General features: G+C 55.3%; 1 protein-coding gene across 11 annotated transcripts in view; it reads right to left on the bottom strand.

Annotated features, from left to right (window-relative positions):
- Positions 1-2,521: 2,521 nt before the first annotated feature.
- DMTN (dematin actin binding protein) overlaps positions 2,522-25,130 on the bottom strand; it is a 27,405-nt gene continuing 4,796 nt past the window's right edge. For 2 of the 11 annotated variants that reach the window (XM_032332084.1, XM_032332087.1), the window contains exons 2-16: positions 13,794-13,999; positions 13,439-13,513; positions 12,889-13,044; positions 11,932-11,976; positions 11,501-11,600; positions 11,064-11,120; positions 10,700-10,852; positions 9,910-10,034; positions 9,244-9,349; positions 4,859-4,923; positions 4,672-4,720; positions 4,480-4,487; positions 4,236-4,301; positions 3,877-3,957; positions 2,522-3,755 (exon numbers count right to left, since the gene is read on the bottom strand). In XM_032332084.1, coding sequence (XP_032187975.1) covers positions 3,642-3,755; positions 3,877-3,957; positions 4,236-4,301; positions 4,480-4,487; positions 4,672-4,720; positions 4,859-4,923; positions 9,244-9,349; positions 9,910-10,034; positions 10,700-10,852; positions 11,064-11,120; positions 11,501-11,600; positions 11,932-11,976; positions 12,889-13,044; positions 13,439-13,513; positions 13,794-13,811 — 1,218 coding nt within the window. In that variant the 5' untranslated portion in view covers positions 13,812-13,999 and the 3' untranslated portion in view covers positions 2,522-3,641. Of the gene's footprint in view, positions 3,756-3,876; positions 3,958-4,235; positions 4,302-4,479; positions 4,488-4,548; positions 4,627-4,657; positions 4,721-4,858; positions 4,924-9,243; positions 9,350-9,909; positions 10,035-10,699; positions 10,853-11,063; positions 11,121-11,500; positions 11,601-11,931; positions 11,977-12,888; positions 13,045-13,438; positions 13,514-13,793; positions 14,000-21,986; positions 22,324-24,141; positions 24,266-25,130 lie in introns of those variants that run through there. The other 9 variants (XM_032332083.1, XM_032332086.1, XM_032332089.1 and 6 more) reach the window with 9 other exon arrangements.

Below are 25,130 nucleotides of genomic sequence, written 5' to 3'. Positions count from 1 at the left end.
TCTCTCTCTGCCTGCCTCTCTGCCTACTTGTGATCTCTGTCAAATAAATAAATAAAATCTTAAAAAATTTTTTTTAAAGTTTAATATTTTATTATTATTATTCATTAAACTCTACACCCAACATGGGGCTCGAACTCCCAATTCTGGGATTAAGTGTTGCATGCTCTTCCAACTGAGCCAGCCAGGTGCTCCTCTCCCTTATGATTTTAATATTTTCTTTTCTTGGGGCACCTAGGTGGCTCAGTTGGATAAGCATCTGGCTTCAGTTTAGGTGATAATCCCGGGGTCTGGGGATCAAGTCGGCATCATTGGGGATTTGGGTTCTCCCTTCCTTTTGACTCTCTCCCTGCTTGTGCGTGCTCTCTCTCTCTCTCAAATAAATAAATAAATAAATAAATAAATCTGTAAGATTCTTTTTTCTCTAGCTTACTTTAAGGATACAGTATATAGTGCATCTAACACGTGAAACGTGTTTATCAACAGTTTCTATTAGTAAGGCTTCTGGTGAACAGGCTAACAGCAGTTAAATTTGGGAGCAGTCAGAAGTTATATGCAGATTTTTAAAGATTTTATTTATTTGACCGAGAGAGACACAGTAAGAGAGGGAACACAAGCCGGGGAGTGGGAGAGGGAGAAGCAGGCCTCCCGCTGAGCGGGGAGCCCAATGTGGGGCTCGATCCCAGGACCCCAGGATCATGACCCCAGCCGAAGTCAGATGCTTAACCGACTGAGTCACCCAGGCGCCCCATAGGTGCTGATTTCTGACTGTGTTTTCTAACAACCCCCATGTTGTTCAAGGGTCAGCTGTATTTAAAGTCTGCCAGATTAGCTCATTTGGGAGAAAACCTTTGAATAAAGCTATTTCTTCTGTCAGTTTAAATGAGGGCCAAGGCTATTGCTGGGTGAATCATTTTAAATGCGAAAGTCACTAAGCCCAGCTCCAAGAAGAGGGGACATTGACACTGCGCTAGCTCCATGGGAGGAGTGCGAATGGGTTTGTGTGCATTTCTAAACCACCACAATTTTGTAACTACTTATCTGTATGGATCGGGATTTTCCTGAGCTGGTGCAGCCAAACACAGTAGTGAATGAGCTCTCAAATGTGATAAAGAGGCAACTGTTGTCTGTAAATCTTAATTTAAAAATGTTTTAGTCATCAAAGCTTCTTTGTTCTCATTCATTTTCATCATTATTAGCTATAAAATTTAACTTGTAAATGTATTCCAACTTTTTAATTAAGATATAATTTTTTTTTAAAGTTTGCTATTGAAAAGGTTTGGAAACTGCTGGACTAAGTGATCACCAAGGTTTGGCATCCTTTCACATGCATATGCTTGTATACAAGCGTGCGTGCGCACCCGTATGCGTGCATGTGTATGTGTGTGTGTGTGTGTTGTGGGAAGGAGCACTGAGAGATTCTCCTAAGGCTTTGTCTTAGGGACCCAGCTCCACTTCAAGTCTCTCCACATCTCAAGAACTTAAAATCCTTTAGGTCTTAGCCTGTGGTCTGCCTCACCGGGAGCATTTCCCAGTGACCTGTGACCAAACGCTGCCTCAGCACCCAGGGAGCTCTGTGGACGGGGGGTGCTGGCCTCCCACCACTGTATCCCCAAGTACTGGAACAGGGTAAGCCCTCTAATCATTGGTTGACCACCTAAAATTGAGTAACTATTCCTCTTTCCCTCCCTCCCCCCACCTCCTCATCTGCCCTCCCTGCTGCCCCTTGGGGAAGGGGCAGTCCTTATATTGGGGAATTCCTGGGTTAGCAGTCAAGAAACTCGGAGGTCTGTCTCCACTGATTAACTTGCATGTAGCTTCAGGCTTCAGATGAACAGCCTCTTCTAGAATGTTATCTTTCGCTGAAAGGGTTGAAATGATCTTCACTAGCACCCACACACTATGTCCTCCTTCTGATCTTCTGGTCAGATCTGCACCCTCTCCAGCCACGTCCACACTTCAGGTCCTTGTCTGCACCCCCTGGGAGGCCTTAGCCAAGTCACCCAAGACCATGGGACCCTTTGTCCGTCAGCCTCCACTGAACCCGGGCTCCACTAGATCTCACCCATCGTTTCTCCACTGCTTGGTTTTCCCTGCCTGCTCTTTGGTAGTCGCCTCACCCCTACTTCTCCACTGCTGACCTCCTCTGTGGTTTGGCCTCCCTGCAGACTAGGAGCATCGGGCCATGAAGGGGGCAATCACGTCCCGTGTTGATGAGGTGGATTACCAAGCTGAGCGCTCGGGGCCTCAGCACAGGACAAGCCGGCTTTGCCCCTGACTTTCTGCCCTTCCTCTGCATCTCCGTGCTCACCCAGCCCCTGAAGAGGAGGCAGCAGCTGGGACCCTGCAAGGCTAGCCCTGCTTCTGGGGCCCGGGGTTGAGGGAAGGGCAGCGGGTCTCTGCTGTTTCCCCCTCTTCCAGCCCTTGGTGCTTCCCATCTGAACCCTCACTCCCAAGACTTCCCTCAGCCTGACGTCACCTCTCCCTCCTACCCAGATCTGGTGGCTCAGAAAGAACAAACAGATTTGGGGACCCAGTGCAACCTTTTAATTCCAAGCAGAGTCCCCCTCCCACAGCATTGTCACACACACACACACACACAGTGGAAAGGGATGCCAGGGTCTGGGCAGGAACAAAACCCAGACCCGGGCAAAAATATATATATAATTATATACACATATGTATCTGTAGAGAAGAGAAGCTGGGAGTGTGATTTAGGTAGGGCAGAGAGTTAGGAGAGAAAGCAGCTGGGGGGTGCCCCAATAAATTACATTCTTTAGACAGCGTGGTGGGGGTGCATGGGAGTGGGCAGGACCTGGTGGCCAGGACACTCAGCCTGGTCTCATGATCCATCCAAGAGAGCCTGAAGGCCTGGGTTCTGACCGGGATTGGGTGCTGGAAGTCTAGCTGACTTTGCCTGGAGGCTGACGGTGGGCCGGGGTTCTGCCGAATCCCCACTCTAAGCCAAGGCTTCTGGGGAAGCCACAGGGCTGGAGCAAGAGGCTTTGAAGCTTAGGGGTCATGAGGAGAGAACAGGGTGAGCTGGAGGACAGGGTGACCTCATTGCTAGAGGCTGAGCTCAAGTCGCTCCTGCTAAGAGTCGGAGAAGCCAGAGGCCCAGGTGCAGGGGAGGCTGTCCAAGGGGAGGTGAGGAGGCGTGCCTGGGTGCCCACGGAGTCCCGTGGCTCTCCCTGCCTGCCCAGCTGCTTCTCACCATCACCCTCCTCCCAGCAGGCCCAAGGGTTCTACCCACCCACTGGTCAAGATGACCAACACACCTGCCCACTAGGTGCTGCCTTCCCTTCTCCTTACTCTCTTGGGGGGACTCTCCTGTGGAGGTGGGGTGGGAGAGGGTGCAAACATTATCTCTGTGTGTGCTGGGCTCCGGACGGGGTTTGCCCTGTGCCTCGAGGGCCAGGGGGAGGGAAAGGGGCTCCTGGCTCCTTGTGAGGAAGCGAGTTCAAGTCCCACAACCCGGGCCCTGCAGAGGTCTTGGCTTCCCCTCAGCTGGGGGTGGAGCCAACCCTACCTCCATCCCCCCGCAACCTGCTCCCTTAAGAGATGATGCCTTGGGGTCTAGCGGCCCCAGCTCCAGAGCCCCGAAGCAGCAGGGGAGAGCATCAGTCACGGAGTGGGAAGGGTGATCAGAAGAGAGAAGCCTTTTTCTTGAGTTCATTCCGCTTCCACAGGGCCAGCTTGCTAAACTCTTCAGGAGACATGGAGAATACCCTTGAGAAGTCCTCGGCTGACAGATGTCTCTGGAAAGGGGACACCCCGAGGCAGCTTAGGGACAGGGGCTTGGGGCAGGCGGGGCCAGGTGACTAATGGAACACTCAGACAGAGAGGGCCCTGGGTCTCCCACGCATTTCCTCTGCATACCTCAAGCCTCATCCGGTCCACACCTGGAGGCAACTTGGTTCTCCCCTTATTGGTCACCACAAGCATTTCGTAGGGATAGATCTGGGGGAGAGGGGAGGGAGGGGGCAGCCTTAGGCCCACAGAGCCTCCTGTCAGCGTAACCCCCCTCAATTCCCTGGGCCACCTATCAGCCTGTAAGGGCCACTGGGGCCCACGCCATTTTTGCCAACCATCTCCCCCAACTTCCCTGCTGCCCTCCCATCACTGACCCCTTAGTGCATTCGCTTCCCTGGCTTCTCCCCACCAGCTGGCTGGCCCGCCCCCACTGCAGACGGTTCTGTCCCCTGCCCACCACCCCTGGCTCTGCCCCTGCCCCTCACCTTCTGCTCCAGCACACAGGGCAGGGAGTTCCCCCGGTCCATCCTCCCCCTCTGGCCCTCTCCGTTCTGGGGAGACCAAAGCCGCAGTGAGCCAGAGTGGGGCAGGGAGACCTCCCCAGCCTTACCCGGGGGCTTCTCGTGTCTTTACCATGCAGCTCTGTGGCCCCGCACCTCCCCCCCAACACTCCCTTCACCCGTCTGTGGCTTCTGCTGCTCCGCGTGCTCCCCTCCAGAAGGAGCTCACCTGCAGGCCTGCAGGAGAGAAGAGTCACTGTCCAGAGGCAGCTCTGAGGTCAGCAGGCCTCCAAACCTGCCAGCGCCGCCTCCCCAACCTCCAGCCACAGCCCTGCCCACATCACAGCCGCAGGCTGCCCTGGGGCCTGTTGGGGCCCCTTTCCCTGCTCGCCTGACATGGGGGGGGGTCCCTGCCTCTCACCTGGGCTTCCAGTCTCACTCCCAGAGGGGCTGAAGTCTGTGGACTGTAGCTAGAAAGGACATGAAGGGGTCAGAAGGAAGCTGGGGAACTCCGCACTGCCCCCCAGGATGCCCCAGCAGCTCAGTCCCTCTGAGGCACCCAAAGGCACACTTCCCTTGCAGTCTGTGGTCTTCCTCTGTGATCTTACCCGGCTCAGCGTGGTCCTGCCATAGGCGGGGAGAGAAGATGACTTCGATGTTCCTGCATGCAAGGCTGGGAGAGAGGAAGAGGGCCTGTTCAGTGCCTTTGTTCTGACCATCATTCTTGAGAGGGCTGCCTCCCTGGCCTCCTCTGCCAGAAGCAAGGTGGTGAAGCATGGGCCTAGGGGGGCCCGGGGGGGCCCTGCTGGCTTCTGGCTAATGCCCATTACCTTCCACAAGTGCCCTGTGCTCGCGGCTCTGAACTGTCTCACTAAGTACACATCTGGGGACGCCTGAATGAATCTGTTGGTTGAGCATCTGACTTTGGCTCAGGTCATGATCCCAGGGTCCTGAGATTGAGACCCGCATAGCGCTTTTTGTTCCGCGGGGAATCTGCTTCTCCCTCTCCCTCTGTCCTCCCCCCTGCTTGTGCTCTCTCTCTAATAAATAAAATCTTTAAAACCAAATACACACACACACACACACACACACACACACACACACACACACACACACACACATCTGGGTGTAATGCCCAAGTGTTAGAATTGATAGGTCAATGATGGCCAGAGGATCACCATCCTAAAATGAAACTCAGGGCTGCAAAAATATATCTGAAATTTAGTCAAAATAATTAGAACCATTACAATCTTATCATTAGCAATACTAGTGATCAAATTTCAGACGTTTGATACTACAATACAGAAATGATCATCCTCCCCACCACCGCGCCCGCACCATGAGCTGCTAGACTGTACCAGCAGCTACTGTGCAGCACATCTGTGGGGTGCCTGGTTGGCTCCGTCTGCACAGCACAGGACTCTTGATCTCAGGGCAGAGAGTTCAAACCCCATGGCGGGTGTAAAGCTGACTTAAAATTATATATGTAGACTTCCCATTTGCAAGATCAGATGTCACTTTCAACTCACACATTTCAATGGTAGCGCTTAGCTTTCTTGCACAGCAGACTGTAACTCAAGGAAACTGGTTTTTAGTTAATAGGTTTTTCTAAAAAAGAACTTTGTAACTAATATTCTTAGTTTGGCCAGATCTCAAGACTTTCAAGTCCAAATGCTAGAAACCATTGGCATTCTATGGCAATCATTCTGAAAAAGGTTTTTAAGGTGTACTTACTTATTTAAGTAAGTAATTTCTATAGCCAATGAAAGGCTCGAACTCATGACCCCAAGATCACACACTCCTCCAACTAAGCCAGCCAGGCACCCCGACAAACGTTTTTGTTTGAAGGTTTAGCCTTAATAGATTCAAAACTGTAAGAAATTGTCTTCTTAAAACATTCCTTTAAAAGCTGTTGTTTGGAAGTTTTGTGAGAACAAAATGTGTTTTGAGGAACTTTTCTTAATACTTTTTTTTAATACTTCTTACTTTTGTACAGGAAATTATCTGTTTCTACAAAGATCAGTCATTATTGAAGTATTTCACTTTTTTTAAAAAGATTATTTATTTATTTATTTGACAGAGAGAGAGATCACAAGTAGGCAGAGAGGCAGGCAGAGAGAGGGGGAAGCAGGCTCCCCACTGAGCAGAGAGGCAGAACTCGATCCCAGGACCCTGAGGCCATGACCCTGAGCCGAGGGCAGAGCTTAACCCACTGAGCCATCCAGGCGCCCCTGAAGTATTTCACTTTATAAAAAAAGAGATTGTATTTATTAGAGAGAGAGAGAAAGAAAGAGAGAGAGCTTGCACAAGCAGGGGGAGGGGCAGAGAGAGAGAGGAAGTAGAATTCCCGCTGAGCAGAGAGCCTGAAGTGAATCTTGATCCCAGGATGCTGGGATCGTGACCTGAGTTGAAGGCAGATACTTAACGGTCTGAACCACCCAAGCACCCCAGCATTTCCCTTTCCTGAGAATAAGTAAACATTTACATTTCAAGTGACTGACAGAATTTCAACCTACAGAGCACGTAAGATTTTTACTTCAAATTACTTTTATTTATTTTCAAAGATTTTATTTATTTATTTGACAGAGAGGGACAGAGAGAGAGGGAACACAAGCAGGGGGAGTGGGAGAGGGAAAAGCAGGCTTCCCATTGAGCAGGGAGCCAGAAGCAGGGCTGGATCCCAGGACCCCAGGATCATGATCTGAGCCGAAGGCAGAGGCTTAACGGCTGAGCCACACATGCCTCCTTCAAATTACTTTTAGAAAGCTTATTTATGTTTGAAAGTGACCATTTCAATGTTACTACGAAGTCAGAATGACATTCCTGTTCATAATTCTGAAATTGTTCAGGGCCCCTGAGGGGCTCAGTGTGTTAAGTGTCCGACGTGATTTCTGCTCAGGTCATATCTCAGAGTCCTGAGATCGAGCCCCACGTTGGGCTCCGGACTCAGCGCAGAGTCTACTTGGGATTTTTTCTCTCTCTGCCCCTCCCCCTGCTTACACACATGTGCTCTCTATCTCTCTCTCTATAAGTAAATTTAAAAATCTTAAGAAAACAGTCTGAAATTGTTTAGGTGGATTAGCTATGACCGTAACCTGTGCAATCACATGATCATCATCACATACAAGTTCAGGGATGCCAAAGATGATGAGGAAGTAGACGTTTGGCTCTCCACTTTGTCAGGCCAAAACGGAAGTTGAAAGGCTAATTCTGACTGAATAGCAAAATCTGGTGGAACATGAAGACTGAATCCCACCTTCGGGGCATCTTGCCACCTGCCTCTTTCTTCACGCCTTCACTATTCTACATTCTCGAAGAAGGCCCTGTTGTAACTCTTCCCACTCATACTGAAGCATCATCCTGGGGACTCAGTGTCCCTGTGGATGACCGTGCACATTTGGCCCTTATGGCTCCTTGAAACCCCCCACGCCTGTGGCCTCCACCTGCACCCCCCGTTGAGGCAGCCCCTTACATGGCCACCCCCGGGGTCTTGTCCACAACGCCAGCACCTTGACATCCGAAGCCCCGGAATCCCACTTTGCAGCCACTGCAACATACCCTTCCTTGTTTGCAACTTCTCCTTAGCCTCACTTCCAGCACATCCATTCATCAGGGTCATGGGGACCTCCAGGATCTTGATCTCTACCCATGTCCCCGAGTTTCGCTCCATGGTCAGCAGGCCCCCGGCCCCTCCTCCCTCAGGGCCTGCCTCATGCAACCCTAACCCTGGATCAACCAGCTCCCCTGTCCCTGCAGGCCTCAGCACCCGCTCCTGGACCCAAGTCCCCAGCCCGAAGAGCAAGAGACATTTCAAGAGCAAGAGGCATTTCGAGGCCAGAAGATGGCTTCTCGCATCCTGAATCCTGCTTGGGGGCAGGTGGTGGGGTGAGCTCCAGGGCACAGCTTCAACATCCTCCCTTCCCTCTCTTCTCTGCACAATCCCATTTTCTCTCAAGGTCTTACACAAGCTGAAGACTCACCTCACCCTGCAAGCTTCCGGCTCAGTTAAGACCCGGCTCCCACCTACATGTGCTTCAAGCCCAGCATGTCCCAAACTGGTCCCTTCGTCCTTCCCCCAAGACCCACACTCCCTCATCACCTCAGTTCCAGGTTTGTCCCCACCCAGCACCCAAGCCAAGACCCCCCACTCGGCTCTCTCTCCACATCCAATCAGCCACTTAGTCTGGCTGACTCCATCTCCTGTATGTTTCTTAAGCCCACAGCCTTTCTCTGGGCCTCGGCATAGCTTTAGCCCTTACCCAGCCCCTTGGAAAATGTGGTGGAGTGTCTCCGAAGATGGCCTGCCTGTTCTCTCCCAGCCTGTGTGCCTTTGAGCCACTGCCTTCATCAGGCAATGGAATGCCTCTCCCCTCGCCCTAGTGGAGGCTGCCCGCTGAGCTGCTCTGACCAACAGGAGTGGAGCTTGGCTCCGAGACTAGGCTTTCATAGGCCTCAGAGTTTCAGGTTGGGTTCTCACATCTCCCTCCCTCTGCTGCAGCCATGCGGCTCTGGGGAAGTTCGGGGTAGACTCCAGCGATGAAGGTATAGTACCCAAAGCCCAGGCTACCGCGTCTCTGGCTGATCCGTCACCCCAAGGCACACTCTGGGTTCTGGAACTGCAGGCTCCTGCAGGCCTGTAAGCGGACCAGAACATTTCCTGTTCCTTACCTCTGCTCCCACGCTGTCCTCAGTGTCTGAAGAGAATATATCTTTTCACTCTTTATAATCCCATGTCCAGCATATGTTAGACACTCAATAAATGTTTTGTCAATGAAACAAAATTTGTTCATTCTGCTTTAGCTGATACTATCTTTTATCACCTAGTCTTATTCCACGATTGGTATCCTTGCCCTGAGGAGAGCGTGATTGCCTTGACATGCCAGTGACAGAACCTTCTGTCTCCTGTACCCCCATATGATAGACGGACTCAGACCCTGTGGTTCTGGCCTCGAGGTCTGGCCACGTGATTTGGGGCCCCAGCTGTGGCACTCACAGGTATGAAAGGGTGTCCTGTCAGGCAGAGAGCGGGTTTTCCTCCGGATAGGCAAGGACTTTTCCATCTCTTCTTTCAAGATCATCTTTCCCAAGTTGGAAGTAACCTGGAGAAAGAGAGAGGAAGACTTCCGTACTCAGTTCTTACCTCCAGCGGAGCCGGATACCTGCATTCCCAAGCCGCTGGTTTGTGCCCTGGAGCCTGTGGGGCCTGTCACTCTGGTCTGAAGCGCTGCCACACTGGGTCTGGCCACCCCCGAGAGCAAGGAGTCGGTGCTGCATCCAAGTGGCCTCTGCATCCCAGGTCACTCTCCCAGAGCACCAGCCCCAGCCACTCTTGTGGCCTTTCCATGACTCCCGACACCCTCTCTCCTGCTGTTCTTGCTCCTCTTCCCACGAACTTAGCCTCCTGAAGCCTGGCACTGGGACGGGGGCACCCTTTTCTTTCCCTTAACCCTAAGTTAACTAGTGTTCCCCCAAAGCAGCGTGAGGTCCTGGTGTCCCTTCAGCAGCAGCAACCCGATGTCCGGGAAAAAGCGGAATTCCTTATGTTCCTACAAGGATTTTCTTCAGGTACAAAACCATTCAGAACAGAACAGCTAGAGATCTGGGACTTTTGTCCCCAAGAAGATATGGGCAGGGTGGCTGGGGTGAAGCGAGATGCTACCTTACTGAGTTCCTCTCGCTGACGCTCCCTGAGAGCCTTCATCTCCTCCCCGGAGTCATCATCTTCCTCCTCTTCCTCTTCCTCTGCCCCCCTCCGAGATGCCTTCCTCTTCCTCCATTCTGTCTCTGGGGAACACGGGCACAAGCAGGCTCATCAATCAGCCATTCACTCACCAAGCATTTATTAGGCGCTGGGCTGCCCCTTCAAGAGAACACTACAGACTACTTTGTAAAAAATAAAAGGAGGGGCGCCTGGATGGCTCAGTCGGTTGGGCATCTGTCTTTGGCTCGGCTCATGATCTGGGGGTCCTAGGATCAAGCCACACATTGGGCTCCCTGCTCAGCGGGGAGCCTGCTTCTCCCTCTCCTCCCTGCTGTGCTCTCTCTCACTCTGTCTTTTTCAATAAAGCAATAAAAGCCTTAAAGAAAAATAAAAGTAATGTTCTCTAGCCTTCTGGTAAAGCTGAGTAGGCAACACATAGTCACATGACCTAATTCTCTCATTCCACTTTCTCTTTTCCAGAACAGAGCTCCAATCCTAGAGCCCGGGATGCAGACATTTGGTCAATGTCTGCTGAGTTGTCCAGTTAAGTGAATGGAAAGGGAGGGGAAGACCCACAAGCAGGACCATGTACACCAAGAGCTAGAGGAAGGCAGGGAATAGCGATGGGCCATGAGTGTCATGAAGGACAGAGGGTGGCAGTGGGGAGAAGGTGGGCTCGTGGAGCTTCAACACAGACTATGAGGTGGTGTCCCGGGCCTCCCCTCCCCTCTCCAGCACGGTCTCCTACCCACGACCGCCAGCGACGGGGGGCATGGCCAATAGTCGGTTTCAATCTTGGCCGGCTGGTTGGGGTCGGGCGGCTGGGCTGCAGGGAACTTGGAGGACTCGATGATGAGGTCCTCGATGAGGTGCTTGCTCTGAGGGCTGCCTGCCGTGGACTCTGCGGGTGGAGGCCAGGGTCAGTCCCCACCCCGAGTCAGGCCACTTCAGCCCACCCGAGCCCCCGACTCCTTCAGCTGTCCCGGTCATACCGTGGTACCATGTGTGTGAAAACAGGGCACAACAAAAAGCACTGGGCAGAGGTTACGTGCTGTTATGGATGGCTTTTCTCCCACGGCCTCCCAGCCCAGCTCAGGGAGGGGAGCCCTCACCTCTCTGCTTGTAGATGGGTGGCTTCTTGTAGATGTTGGAATCTGGGCGGGTGGTCTCTGTGGACAGGGAGCAAGAGCCGATGAGAAGGATATGCTGATGGTGGGCAAGACTGGCTCATTGAGGAGAAGGGCACAAATGGGATGGGAGAAGGCAATGAAACTCAGGGGCTCCTGCCCAGAGCCAAGACAGAACCAGAGTTTCTGGAGCTGTCTCTCAAGGGGCTGTTTTCACACTTTTCTTGTTGGGTGGGAGCAAAGGCACAACAGGGCCCATCATTTTGGGGAGTTCTGCCTGTGGTCCTGGCAAGAGGGGATCTGGCCATTCTGGAGTGAGCCTATACCCCAGAAAGTGGGGGGACTGAGAATAAGAAGCTTCGGTGCCTGTAGGAAAAAGAGATCCTCGGGGAAGGGTGCCCCACCCCGCCATAAAAACCTACCCGGATGGTGGAAATGGGGTAGCGGAGTCCGGGGGGTCCCAGTGGTTCTTGGGGCTGAAGCCTGAGAGATAGTTCCAGGGGACCGGCTCTCCGCCCATACCTGCAGAGCAGAAGTGCGGTTGGCTAAAGCTCCCAGGTCCCCCACCCTAACCCTCTCCAGCCCATGGAGACACTGCTTCACCTCACTCCACCATCTCTGTCCCCCCAACCCTAGCAGCCCACGAGCCCCCAACCCCAGGGCAGAGGAAGGGTGTCCAAGGGCTCGACCTGCTGGTGGTGTCCGACCCAGGGAGAAAGGGCTAAATGAGGTCCTGGGTCAGACAGACAGATGGCCCCAGAGCTGGTCGGCGACAGGATGAGGTCATCCTTCGGGCCCTGCATATGTGTGGGGGTGGGGAGCTGGGCAAGTGTCAGGTGTGGGGCAGACTCACCTCTGGGGATGGTGGGGGGGATGTGGATTTGGGTGACAGTGAGCGCTGCGGATGGAGAGGAGGCTGGTCAGAGCCACAAGGGTAGGGGTAAATCCTCAGCCCTAGAAACCCCGGAGGGACTGCCTCATCCCCCACCCAACTCTGCACCAGTGTCTGGCATATCTTGGAGCTGCATCTTCTCTCTCAGTCCTTGCCAGTTCCCAGCACTGGCCCTCCAGCCTTCTCCCTCTTAGTGCTCTCCTGGGCAGAGTCCTCTCTTTCTCTGCAGGCACAGAGAAGGCACGGATCTTGCGCAGTGTGCTTGTGGTCCGCAGGCCAGCTGGAGGTGGCTCTGGCCTAGCACTCAGGGTAAGGGCCAAGAACCTTGCGCATCCAGGATGGAGTCTGGGCTCCCTGCCAGGCGGTCAAGTCTCCCCCTCAAGCCTGCCTCTCGGCTCCCCTGCTCAGCGGTGCCACAACCCCTTTCTGGAATAGTTTCCAAAGCAGCTGCCGTGGGTTACCTCTGGCACTTCCATCCCCGGTGTGGAGGGTGGCCGGGGAAGTATCACCTCTATTTTACTGGAGGGGAAACTGAAACCACGCCTTCCCATTGTCACTCAGCTAGGACTTCCAGCCTCCCAGTAAAGCGTTCCGGGGGGGCTTCGGGCCAGTTTGGTCTTTCTGTGCACTCCCATGCTTCTCCTCCATGGCCCCTCACCCCCTGCTCTGCGAGGCTGCCATTCAAACGTGGCCTTCCCTGTTCTCCACGTGGAGCTACCCCCCAGCCTCCAGCCATCTCTGCCGGCTCTCCACAGACACTGAGCGGATCATTGGTTGATTTCTGCCCACAGTTCCCTTTCTTGTTTTGGAGTCTTGCCGCCAGGAAAGGAAGCAGGAGAGGGATTCCGCCTCCTCCCCTGTGTAGCTGGGGGAGCCCTTCCCCCAAGTCCCGTCCAAGAGGAGCCTCCCAGCCCTCACCTCCCGGCTTCTGGGCAGCTCCACGTGCTCCAGGAGAGAATAGGTAAAGTGTGGCTCATAGATCATGAGGTCAGGCCGCTCGATGTCCAGGATGGCCTTGTCCTTGGGGATGGCAGCCAAGTCTTTGTAGCCCAGCACCTGATTGTCCATCTTGGCCTGAAGGGAAATGGCAGGAATGAAGCAGACGTGCTGAAAGCCTCACTAGCATTCTGACCTTACAAGCTAGACTTGCCATGTCTCAGGAAGAAAACGGGCAGCATTTGAGATACCAGCTCCTATTAGTTAATAATTCTATTGTTTGAATTTTTAAAGGTCTAGAGAGTCACCTTAAAAAATGATGGTCCTTCACCTAGCACTTTGGGTACAAGGAGGCAAGACCAGACCAGTGGAAGCCGGCTGTGGGGAACCTTCTCTGGATTTCTGGCTTCTCTCTGCCTACCAGTCCCGGCAGAACCGTCGTCTGGGAGGCTCTGGGTGAAGCGGCCCAGCACGTTCCCCACCCCACTCCCTCGTCCCTGCCTGAGGGTGCTGGTGGCCGAGAGATACTCACCACGATGCTGGAGGGAGAGCCAGGAACACTGGAGTCTCGGGAGGAGCTGACGCTCCCAGGGGAGGTCAGTGGTTGCTGGGGAGAGTGAAAGGCGGGCGGGTGGGAGTGAGCGTGCGTGCCAGGGCCGGAGCGGGCAGGGCTCTCCACCGGGTGGAGGGCCGGGCGGAGGCGGGGGGGGGGTGGGGTGGAGGCGGGGGAGGGCTTCCCTAGGTCTCTGAGGACGCAAGGTGCGGCGCCGCGGGCAGCCACCAGGTGGCACCGTCGACGCCCGACCTGCCTCTCCGCGGGGAAGCCGACCCCAACCCGCTGCCCAGGCCGCCCACCGCCCGCGGACGTGGGGGCGGCCCCCGCGCACCTTCTGCAGCCGTTCCATGCAGCAGGGAGCTGGCCGGTCGGGTCACTCGCAGAGCCCCGTGCGCGAGGGGAGACGACAGGGCGTCAGGCTCTGCCCGGCTCCTGGGCGCTGCGCGCTCCGGGCCACGAGAGCAGGGAGTGCGTTCCGCCGGGCTGTGGCGTCCTCATCCCTCAGCGACTCTCCAGGCAGCTGACCGAGCGCCGGGCCTGCGAGGGGAGGGAGAGCGTGCCTGTGAGCGCGGTGGCGCCCCGGACCTCTGGGAGCTCGGGAGAGCAGGGCGGAAGGGAGCCGGCGCCCTCCAGGATCGCGGCTTTCCATTCGCTCAGCCCCAGGAGGGCCAGCGCGTGTGGACAGCGAGGCGGGAAAGCGGAGGGGCTGCACTTGTTTTTGAGCCATTGTTCTCTGGCTGGAAAGGAAATGACTGCAGGGGTCAGCCGTTCCGTGCAGCCTCCGCATTCCTGCTTTGTCACACCTGCCGGGCCCTGCCCTGTCCTGGGGCCGCAGTCGGGTTTCAGGCCCAGTTTCTCACTCCCCTTGGCCTTTGCCAAGGCTTCTCCCTCTGGCTCTGGGCTGGCCCCCGACCCTCTGCCCCACCCCCCAATCCATTGGCCATTGTGCTCCCCTCTGTCTCATAGCCCAGAGGGTTCTACTGAGCCTATGAGGTGGACAGACTATGAGGACTGGGGCTGCCCTCTGCACTGCTGCTTCAAGGCAAGGCAGCACCCCTGCCTGCACTGCTCTTTCTCGCTCCTAGAGAGTTGGGTCTTGTCTGCTGCAGTAGATTATGAGTTCCCTGGGGCCACAGTCCATGTCTTGGTGTCTCCAGCCTTCATGGGCAATTCCTTTAGCAATCCTCCTTCCCCTCTCCCCCATGTTGATCATGCAATAACCATTCAGTGAATGGCTGGCTAGGTTTCCAGCAATGGGGATAGTGGGACTCTCTGTGACCCTGGGCAAGTTACTTATTCTCTCTGTGCCTCACCCTTCTCATCTGTAAAATGGAAGTACTAGTATCTCTGTCCTGGGGCGACTCTGAGTATTAGATAAGTTATAACAGGTGAAGTGCTTAAAACATTATCAAGTCTAGGGAGAGTATTAGCTATTATTATTTCTTTTTCTTCAAGGACTAATGAACTTTGATGTCTATTCCATAGCCAGTCTTTACCACAGTGGGTAATGGCCATTAGTGCTCCCAACCTTAACACCTGTTACTTTGTATCAGGCCATTCTTGGGCTCACCCTCTCTCCACCCCCAAAACCACCTGCAGGAGCAGCCCTCACTCCCACTTCCCTGCTTCTGCGCATGCTCTCCCACTACTCTCTGTCCACCTCCTCATCTCCCGGATCCTGGATGCTCTTGCTCTGGGAGGCCTCCCCTGCTATGCTAGTCCTTCTCATAGCCCTTCACTGATATTCCAGTGCGACTGAAAAACAAACCCATATAACTTAGCCCTTCATTATATGTTGCCTAATGCAGGAACATACTTTTTCACTAACCAGAATGAGGGCGAACTTCTGGAGGGCAAAATAACAAAGCAATTGCCATCCTGTTTAGAATGCTCATGCTAGGTACTTTGATAAGCACTTTTTTTTTTTTTAAGATTTTATTTTTAAGTAATCTCTACACCCAATGTGGGGCTTAAACCTACAACCCCAAGATCAAGAGTCACATTCTCCACCAACTGAGCCAGCTGGGGGCCCTAATAAGCAGTTTAAAAGGATGATTCATCTCATCCCCTCCGATATCCCTATAATGCAGACCCATTTACAGATAAGAAAACTGAGGCTCAAAGAGGTTAAAAAGTTGTCCACAGTCATGGAGCTGAAAATGACTGTGTCTTCAGCACTGGCATGGTTCAAAGCGCCTAGCAAGTACTGTGTTGCTAGTACTGTGTCAGGTGCATTGTGGGGAATAGAAGAAAATCTGCCACATTTCTCAAGTTTCTTTTGGAATTCTAGAATCAAGTCCTCTCCAAGACAAGTCCCTGGCTGTCAGAGCCACACTAACTATTTGGTGCCCATGGAAAGACTCCATTCCAGAGCTTTATCCTTCTCCGGCCTTCTTAGCTCTCCCTTTGTAATGCTTTTATAACTAGGTGTCTGAGGATCAGCATAAACACTAATATACATTCAAAGAGCTGTTAGCTCTCTTTCACTTCTCTCCGATCTTTACTATGTTTTGTTTTTTTTTTAAAGATTTTATTTTTTTGAGAGAGAGAGAGAGAGAGCGCGCACACACAAACTAGGGGAGCAGTAGCAGAAGAGGGAGAAGCAGACTCCCTGCTGAGCAGGGAGCCTGATGTGGGACTTGATCCCAGGACTGTGGAATCATGACCTGAGCTGAAGGCAGATGCTTAACCAGCTGAGCCACCCAGGTGCCCCTACTATGTTTTTTTTTTTAAAGATTTTATTTGTTTGCCAGAAAGAGAGAGAGAGAGCACACAAATGGGGAGTGGCAGGTAGAGGGAGAAGCAGGATTCCCCACTGAGCAAGGAGGCCGATGTGGGACTTGATCCCAGGACACAGGGATCATGACCTGAGCCAAAAGCAGACACTTAAATGACTAAGTCACCTAGGCATCCTTGATCTTTACTGTGTTAATAGCCATTGTCAAACTAGCTATCTACATGGCTTAGCTTTACAGCCAAACACTCATTCATCCACGTGTCTATCCACCTATCCATCTCCATCCGTCCATCCATCCATCCATCCATTCACCCACTCACCCATCCATCCACCAGTCAACTAACCACCCACCCAGTCATATCTTGCTTTATCCATCCATTCACCAAATACTTCCTGAGCTCCTACTCTGCAATAACTGTAGGCAACGCTCTGTGATAAGTCTTACGGAGAAAAAAAAGATGAGGCAAGGGAGCCAAGCTGCCCCTGCAGAAATAAGGCGTATATGTAGATAATTCCCACGCAAAGCAGAAAATTACATATGCCAGATAAGATAATAGAAGGAGCTTTGAGAGGTCACAGGACAAGGGATCACTTCTGCTGGGGTGTCGAGAAGAGAAAATAAAAAAATATATTCTTTACAGGAGGTATTTGAGGTATGCCTTGAACGCCCAGTTTGAGTTCATGCAAAAAACTAAAGAATGGACTCTTGAAAGAGAAGGCAGCATGAGCAAAAGTAGGAGCATGGGGCCGGGGGTAGGGGGGCAGCACTGGGTCTGTCTAGGGAACAGCAAATATGGCTGAACTGTAGAGCTCATGAGGTTGAAATCTGTGTGGAGCAAGAGGTTGAGGATCAGATTATGGAGGCCTCCAACCCAGACCAGGGGATTTCAATTGCATTTTGTGGGCAACAGAAGCCATAGAATGCTTAGAAACTTCTTTCAAACAACTAAGTGATAGATCCAAGCAGTGCTTTGAGATGATGAATGTGGCTGAGAGAGAGGACTGGACAGGAAGGGGCAGCATGGACAGACCAGCCTGGAAGCTACGAGAATAGTTCTGGCAGGGACTTGTGAGGGCCCAGACCCTCGTGTGTGGCCCAAGATGGAGTAGAGGCCAATGGGAGAGATCCTAGAGGCAGAATGTGCAAAACAGACTCCATCTGGAGAGGCCCCAGGACAGAGGTGGGTGGCTGGCTGGGAGGCAGAAGAAGGGGAAGCAGTGAGCTCACTTGGTGCCCACTTGAGGTGGAGGTGGGCACCGCTGACGAGCAGGAGGACGCGGAGGCTGAGGGAGGAGTGGGCTGGAAAGAGAAATGTAGGAGCCATCTGACCAGAGGGGGTCTGAACATGAGGTCGCCAAGGGAAAGAAGTTCAAAACCAGCATCCTAGGAAACACCTAGGGGACTAGAAGAAAAATCATCACAGATGGCACAAAAGGGACCAGGAAAAGAAGATGGCTGCTCCCTGGGGGCAGGGAGTGTGTCTAGTGCCTCTGAGCACAGGGAGTTCGGACAGGTGAGAGCGAGGGTGGGAGGGAAGGGCTGAGGAAAAGCCATGAAGCCCAGTCTGTGGCCAGACAAGGAGAGACCTGCTGGATGGAGTATGGCTCTCCATGTTGGTGGCCTCTGGGAGCATTTCCAGAGGAAAAGTGAGGCCTCCTTGCAGGGTGGGCCTGGCTAGGACACAGGGGAGGGGAGTGGGGCAGAAGGGCCTGAGGGGGTCAGAGAGTGGCTTCAGAGGAGGTCTGATTGGCTGAAGGTGTTTAAGGAAAGGGGAGACTGGAACTCACTTGCAGGCACTGGGGAGGGAAGAGTGGAGAGGAAGAAGGGTCCCCTGGGTGAGGGATGCGGTCCTGGCCCAAGTGGAGGGCTGGCTTGGGAAGGGAAACTCGGCTTCCCTGGAAGGACAGAAAAGGGAAAGAAAAGAGAAACAACACAGGGCCGTGTAGCCTGGGCCAGGCTCTTATTTTTCCAGGAAAAGGGACAGGGAAGGCCATAGGCAGATCTCACAGGTCGGTGGGACAGAGGCTGCGGAGAGTAGATGAGGTTGGGGGGTAGCTTCAGGCTGAACTGCCAGGGAGAAGAGAGTTTTGGTGTGTTCTGGAGCCTCAGACTGAGCCTGGTGGTGGCTGGGGCACCCTCCCCTTGAGGACCAGCCAGTGTGGGGGTGGGAGGGGTGGGGGCGTGGGGGGGGGCAGGTGGGTACTGTGGGAAGTCGACTGTGCATCAGAGAGGAACCGCCAGGGGAAGGGCCCCTCTGAGCGAAGTCACAGTGGAGCACAATCCCACCCTGAAGCCACACTCACAGGTGTGGAAACACTGCCTTCAGGCAACGCTGCTCAGAAACGGATTCAGGCTTCGAAATAATGATGTCTCTGCTCTGGTCCCCCAACCCTATCCAAAGCAGTCTGCAAGCTGGTGCTTGTCCCCTGGGCTGGGTCTGCCCCGTGAACCTCAGGGTCTCCCTGACCCTGGGCCATACTTGAGTGTGAGGCTTGCCTTAAGAAGTGAAGTTCTTACTGATGAAATATTTGGGGTGGAGTGTCCTCTCTCTCTCTCTCAGGAGGGAGAGAGGGAGGAGAGTGAGAAGGAGGAAGGAAGGAGAGAGGGAGGGAAAGAGGGTTTTCTTGGCTTCTCTCAAATCCCATCTTGCAGGCAACTCCCTACACACACACACACACACACACACACACACACACACACACCCCGCCCTCCCTTCCCAAAGCTCCTTCCCTCTCAACACCCCCCTCCCTGTTCCCCAGTCCTGACCCTCTCTTTGTCACACACACACCCTGTCTGTGTCACACAGGCACAAGGCACAGCCCAGGTCCCAGCAGCCTCTGGTGGACAGAGACCAAGAGGGCAGGCTGCAGCAGGAAGGGAGGACAGGGTGGAAGGAAAGGGAGAGAAAGGCAGTAGAGGTAGGCAAGCCCATGTGGCGGAGAGGACCTGCCGGTGGCTCACTCCCCTCAGGGGCAGGGCTCCTCGCTTCTCCATCTCCACCCCGCACTCCCCCCCACTTCCCCCAGCAGCGGGCCTTATCAGAGCCACCAGCCCAGCCCCACCTCACACCCCCCTCCCGCCCCCACCTGGCATCTGCATGTCCAAGAGGACTAGAACCTCTGGGCTTCAGGCTGGGGGTGATAAGATCCAAGCGCCCTGGCTCCCTGGTTGGGAAGAACCACCGCTGGGGGCCTCCTGTCCTAAGCCCACCGGGGCTCCCGCTGTGCCAGCCACTAGGTGGGGACGTTCAAGCATCCCCTCTACCCTTAGGGCAGGGCAGCGCCCTCCCCACTTAGAGCCCAGGAACCACAGCTGAGAGGAGGACTTGCCAACCACCGCTCAAAGAGAAGTCGGACTGGAATTCCAACCCAGGCCTGTGTCAGGTCAAAGCCAGTGGACACTTCTCAGTGCGTCCCCGGAGATCCCACTTCAGTCTGAACTTGGCCGACATGGTGGAGCCACCCAGATCCCTGCTCCCCAGCCTGGCCTGTGGACAAGGAGCCGAGAGGCTTTGTGCCCCGGGCAGGGTCAGGCCAGGCTGGACACTGGTGGTGCAGACACTAAGGGAGTTACGAAATGAGGCAAACGAGCTGTCCAAGTGGGCTGAAGTCAGGGTGGGCAGGAATGTTGCCCCTCTCCCTTTTCTCTAGTTTCACTCGCAGTGGGACCGCCTGCCTTGCCTCCTCCCTGGTCCTTCTCCACTTCTTCTTTCCCTTCTCCTTTTCTTCTCTTTCTTCATCTTTCCTCCCTCAGCTCTGTTTCCCTTTCACCCTGTCCTGCTCCTGGCCCTACCCCCACAGTTACTGTGGCAACAGTTCCATGCCAGAAATAAAGGCAGGATCCAGCTAGGTCACCAGTTCCCAAAACAGCCTCCCATCCCAGGGTGGAGCGGGGAAGGGCGGGCAGGGGCAGACCAGCAGCAGCCGGGGAGGCCTGACGGTGTGTGTGCATGTGCACGTGCGTGTGTGTAGGACACACTCATGCTTGCCCCTATAGGGTGTGGGAGAAAAGGGGAAGGCTCCTAGCTTTGAGCTGGGGTTCGTGGACACCCCTGAAGCCTAAGCCCTCTCTCCCCTTTTCTCCATCTCCCCATCCCCCTTTTTAAAGCCCTGCTCTGTCTGCTAGGACGAGGGTTGTGGCTCCTCTAATGGCAACACTACACAGCATCCTCTCACACTCTGATAGAGCCTCAGGCAGGGGCAGGTGGGCCCCCGAGTCTGGGTCCCTGTCCGAGAATCCCCTGCTCAAGGCCCTGACTGGTCTTTGCTCCTGAGGGCAGCAGGCCTGGGCCCAGGCACCCTCTTGCATTCCCCCTACCTCACAAATATGCATCTTGTCACCCAGTTTCTCCTAGATGTCTTTTGGGTTTCTGTAGCCTTTCTCTCTCCCTTCCCTCTGAAGAGGCCTCTCTTTCCGAGCTCCCCCCAGCCCCTCAGGCTCAAGTGGTCCTCAGCACATTTATGCTCTGGCCTCTATTTATAGTCTGTCCGGCTGGTGGGTTGTGGTGTCCCTTGCAGAAGCTGGATAGAGAGGGAAGACACAAGAGTCTTGTGTCCCAAATTCAGCTTTCTGAACTCTGAGGGGATCCCTATTCTGGTACACACACACACACGCGCACGCACACACACGCACACATGCACACACGTGAGCTCCAAAAGAGGAATCCCTACAGACCTGCACCCTGAGGTGAACAGCACGACTTAAGTGTTCAGCATATGGAGAGGCCGGCAGCTTGGAGGCTCACACGTGGACACAGCACTGCACCCCCACACAGGAGCCCACGCTGACACACAGTTGCAGAACCCAGGCGCCCCGCTCGCAAGATCACGCCCCCACTCTGCCAGCAGGGCCCCCCTCCCCACTGTGACACACGGCGCCGCTGACACCCACTCACACCCATCCCCAGAGCCTCCCTGGCCCCCTGCCCACACCCACCCGTGTCACGTGCGGACACCCCCCTCCCTGAGCCAGGCACGTGTACCGGAACATACACAACAGCACCGCCCCCCCCCCATTTACCAAAGCCCAGCCACCTTCCTTCTCTTACACCTGTCCCTGCTCCCCTGACTCCCAGGCCCCAGCAACACTGTCTCCTGGGAGGGAAACACCTAGCAGCGCATCTGCCCAGCAAGGGGCACAGCCAGCAAGAGGGCGCCTCTGGGTCCTTTGGGGCCTGAGCATCTGCTCGGCCCCCAGCCCCTCCAGTCCCTCCAGCCCCTCCAGCACTCCTGCGGCAGGGGCCAGGAGTGAGCAGTGGCCAGGAGCAAGCTGGTCGGCCTGCCGCCACGCCCTGCCACCCAACCTCAGTCTGCATTTCGCTCTCACCGCAGCCTGACCAGCCAGAGCAAGAAAGGGGCTCCCCAGGTACCTCCCCACAGGGAGCCCACCCATCACCACCAGCATCCAGGTGTCGGTGTGTCTGGCTTGCCTCTCAAGATCTGTGGCTCACTGGGAGGGAGACTGCTCCCCCCACACACGCTCCCTGTTATTCAGCAAAGAAAGAACAGCGCCCCTGCTCACCCTTGTCCCCTCCATCCCATCACTTGGACTTCTGCACCACACAGCTAGGTGAAGGGAGTACTGGGGTGACAGTACGGAACAGTCCCCTTCCTCAAATCAGGTTTGAGGAGCTCAGACCCAGCTAGTCCCAGGGGCTGGCCAGGCGGGACCGGTTCTCCCACTGAACAGGGGCCACGGCTGACCCCTCCCTAAGGGATCCCTGCCACCACCCACAGTTCAAAATACCCACAGAGGGGAAGGGAGGGATGGGAGACCTTGGCACCTACCTCTTCCCAGACAGTGTGGCCCAGACGCTCTGAGGCCCCAAGGTTGGCCTGGGCAGGCGTAGGCCCAGGTCTCAGGGCTGCTGCTTTTTCTCAAGAGCCAAGGTAATAGGCGTCTTTTCCAGGAACCCAGCCGTGCTTTCCCAGAGCACAAATAACAGGGAAAAAAGCCGGCTTGGGGTAGGTGGGTGGGTGGGTGGGTGGGGGGAGCTGGCACAGGAGGGGACCTACCCTCTGGGCCCCCACCCCCTCGTCCCCACCCAGCTTCTCCGGAGCGGGTGCGTGGAGCCTGCGTCTGGCGGGGCGGGCCGCTGGCTCCCCAGGCTGCACCCTCCCCACCTCCACTGATAGCAGGCGGCTGGAGGGTGTGTGCGTTTGTGTGTGTGTCTGTGTGCGTCTGCTCTTCCACCTCGCTCGCTGCAGCTCAGTCCATTTCGAACAAGAGAAGCATTAACCAGGCATCATGACGAAGCAGAATCGGAAGCAGTCGCGGCGAGCTGCTGGCCTTTTTCCCTTTCGTATAGCCCCAGCCCTGCAACACTCATGCACGCGCATGCACACACACACATACACACACACACACACACACACAGCCCCTCAAGCCTCCTCAGAAACTGCCAGAGTTTGAGTTGGGGTAAGGGCCAAAGGGGGCTCTGCTGGTAACCCAGGGGTGACACCTGGTTTCTCCCAGCACCTGCGTCTCCTCCTCAAAACCTAAAAGCAGCCACGGAGGATCTCTGGGGGCCCTGCCTCCCTGGGGTGCTGGAGGGCACAGATGCTCAGGGGCAGAGAGAGGGCAAAGATGCCTGAATCTGTCATCCAAGGAAGGATTCTGGTGCCCCTTCTGGTGAGGCATGAGCGAGAGGATCTGAGAAACCCAGTCCTCAGCCTGGGAGATTGGGCTGGCCCTTCGGTCACCCAGAGCCCCTGGGAACTGTGAGAAGGACCCCATTTTTCGCCAGAGCAGCTGCATCTGGAGGGAATTTTCCTGCCAGGTAATGGCCCAGTCCCAGCACAGGACTACAGGATGTGCCTTCCCTGAGTGGGAAAACCTTCACCACTCCAGGACCCTGCCATTGGCCCTTTGCTTCTCCCTGGGCTCAGAGCAGAGCCTGGTTCATTTGTGATCCCTGGGGGCAGGGCAGGGAGCCCAGCTCGCTGACCCTGGCCATGGCCCCAGCCTCCTCTCCACTTCACAGCAGACTTGCCTACCTAGGCAGACCTTGCTGTTGCCCTGGTAACCGCTGCCCACAGCCGGTCAGCTGATGGTATGAGCTGTCCTTGGGGAAATGTAGAATCTGGGGAGGGGGCTCTGGGGTATTTGAATGGAAAATCACAGGGGAAGGGTTTTGAGAGGGACAGGTGAGAGTGTGCCCCAGACCTCTTTCTCAAAGAAAAGGGGACAGGAAGGGACAGGTAGGGACAGGAAGGGAAGGATGTCTGGGGTCATGGAAGACAAACGAATGCATACGGAAGGATGGGCTCCAGCGAGAAAGGAGAAATGAAGAAGGCAGGCAGCTGAATGGCTGAGGAAGGCTAGAAAGAATTTAAACTAAGCTGCTGGGGAGTGGCTGGGGAGAGGGCCCCGTAGGAAAGAACCAGAAAGCCTGGGAAGAAACATTTAATTAGGGGGGAAAAAAGGTCAGGACCTGATGCGAGAGGGGGTGTACCTTTGATGTGGCAGGAGGGGCCAAGCCCTGGAGGAGGGGGAACCAGCCCTTTATGTGTAATCAGCCGGGTCTCAGCCAGCCTCTCCGCTTTCCTGCCTTCAAGCCCACCCTCACTGGCCCGGCCCCGCCCGGCCGGTTGTGCACAACCTCCTGCCACCCTTCTGGGAGACCAAGCACCAGGTGCTTTTCCACCACAGCCTGTTAGGACCCCTGATTTTTCCTGACCTGCTCCCACTTGCCCCCTAGCAGACCCCACCCCAGGAGATTTGTCTTCCGGCGCAAGGGTGGCCAGAGGTAGGGGTGGGATGAGCTGTCCCGGGGAAGGACAGCTGTGGACAGGGGCCTGGAATGAGGGGTCTCATGAGGAATGGCTAGGAGTCGCTGGGCAGGGAGGAGGGGAACATTCTCTGTGAAAGAAGCACATCGGATAGAGTGGGGGAAGCCAGGGGAGAGGGCAGGGGGAGGGGGAGGGGAGGGCTCTCCAGTACCTTCAGGGGCCTGGGGCGTGGGGCAGGAGCGCCGCAGCTTCCTCGGTGACATACACCTCCATCCCTCCGCGTATCTCCTCTCCGCCTCCGGTTGCCAAGACAACCTGCCGGCTCAGCCGCTCGTGGCAGCAGGGAGGGGGGAGGAGGCGGCTGTGGCTCCCACTGCCTCTTCGATGATGGAGGGAGGCGGTCTGAGGGCTGCCTTGGGTGGGGGTGGGGGAGCTGCAGGGCTAGGGCTCCCACTGAGTCTCCCCTAACCCATTCCATGAGGCTCTGGGGTTGGCCCCTGAGGGCGGCCTTAGGACAGCCCTAATTCAAGGCCATATAGCAGGCCGGACTTGCGGACAGAGGCAGCCCTGAGCAGTGTCGCCCATTCCAGAAAGCTTGGTGTGCAGCTGGGGAAGAGTGATAGGAACAGGGAGGGATGACTTCTGTTGAAGGGTCAGAGGGTGGCTTCCAGCAGGAAGGCAAGGCCCTGATCATGGCTGGGGTGGACATGGGGCTGCGGGCCCAGAATTCTGCCCCCATCTGACCTCAGCTCTCCCTGAGCACCTCCTCCTAGCCCTGAACCCTCTCATTCCCCTTGACCCAGAGGAGAGTCTTCCAATCCTGCAAAGCCCATTCCCGTTGCCGCCCACTCTACAGGAATGCCCTTGCACAGGGTGGGAAAGCTACCTTGCGCAGGAAGTCTGCCTCCAGCCAGCCCTGGAACAAGGCGACTGCGGAGTTCGGGCTCCCTCTGTCGGCCTGAGGTGTGCTGGCTGTCAAGGTCATTCCTTAACTGAGAGGGATCCTGGGGTGTGTGTGTGTGTGTGTGTGTGTGTGTGTCTCTCCACCCGCCCATGGGGAGGGCACAGCCAGGACAGGAGACCCTTCTCTCACCCCCCATGCGCCCCCTCTACCCTCTACCCTCTACGTCCCCTCTGGTCTTGGCCGACAGTGAGACTTGCTCGGCCCACCAGTCCCTTCCTCCTGAGAAGGCTCCAGAC

This window comes from Mustela erminea, chromosome 2 (genome assembly GCF_009829155.1).
Source record: "Mustela erminea isolate mMusErm1 chromosome 2, mMusErm1.Pri, whole genome shotgun sequence".
NCBI lineage: Eukaryota > Metazoa > Chordata > Mammalia > Carnivora > Mustelidae > Mustela > Mustela erminea.
The sequence above is the reverse complement of the archived record's forward strand: the minus strand, read 5'-3'. Positions and strand labels throughout refer to the sequence as shown.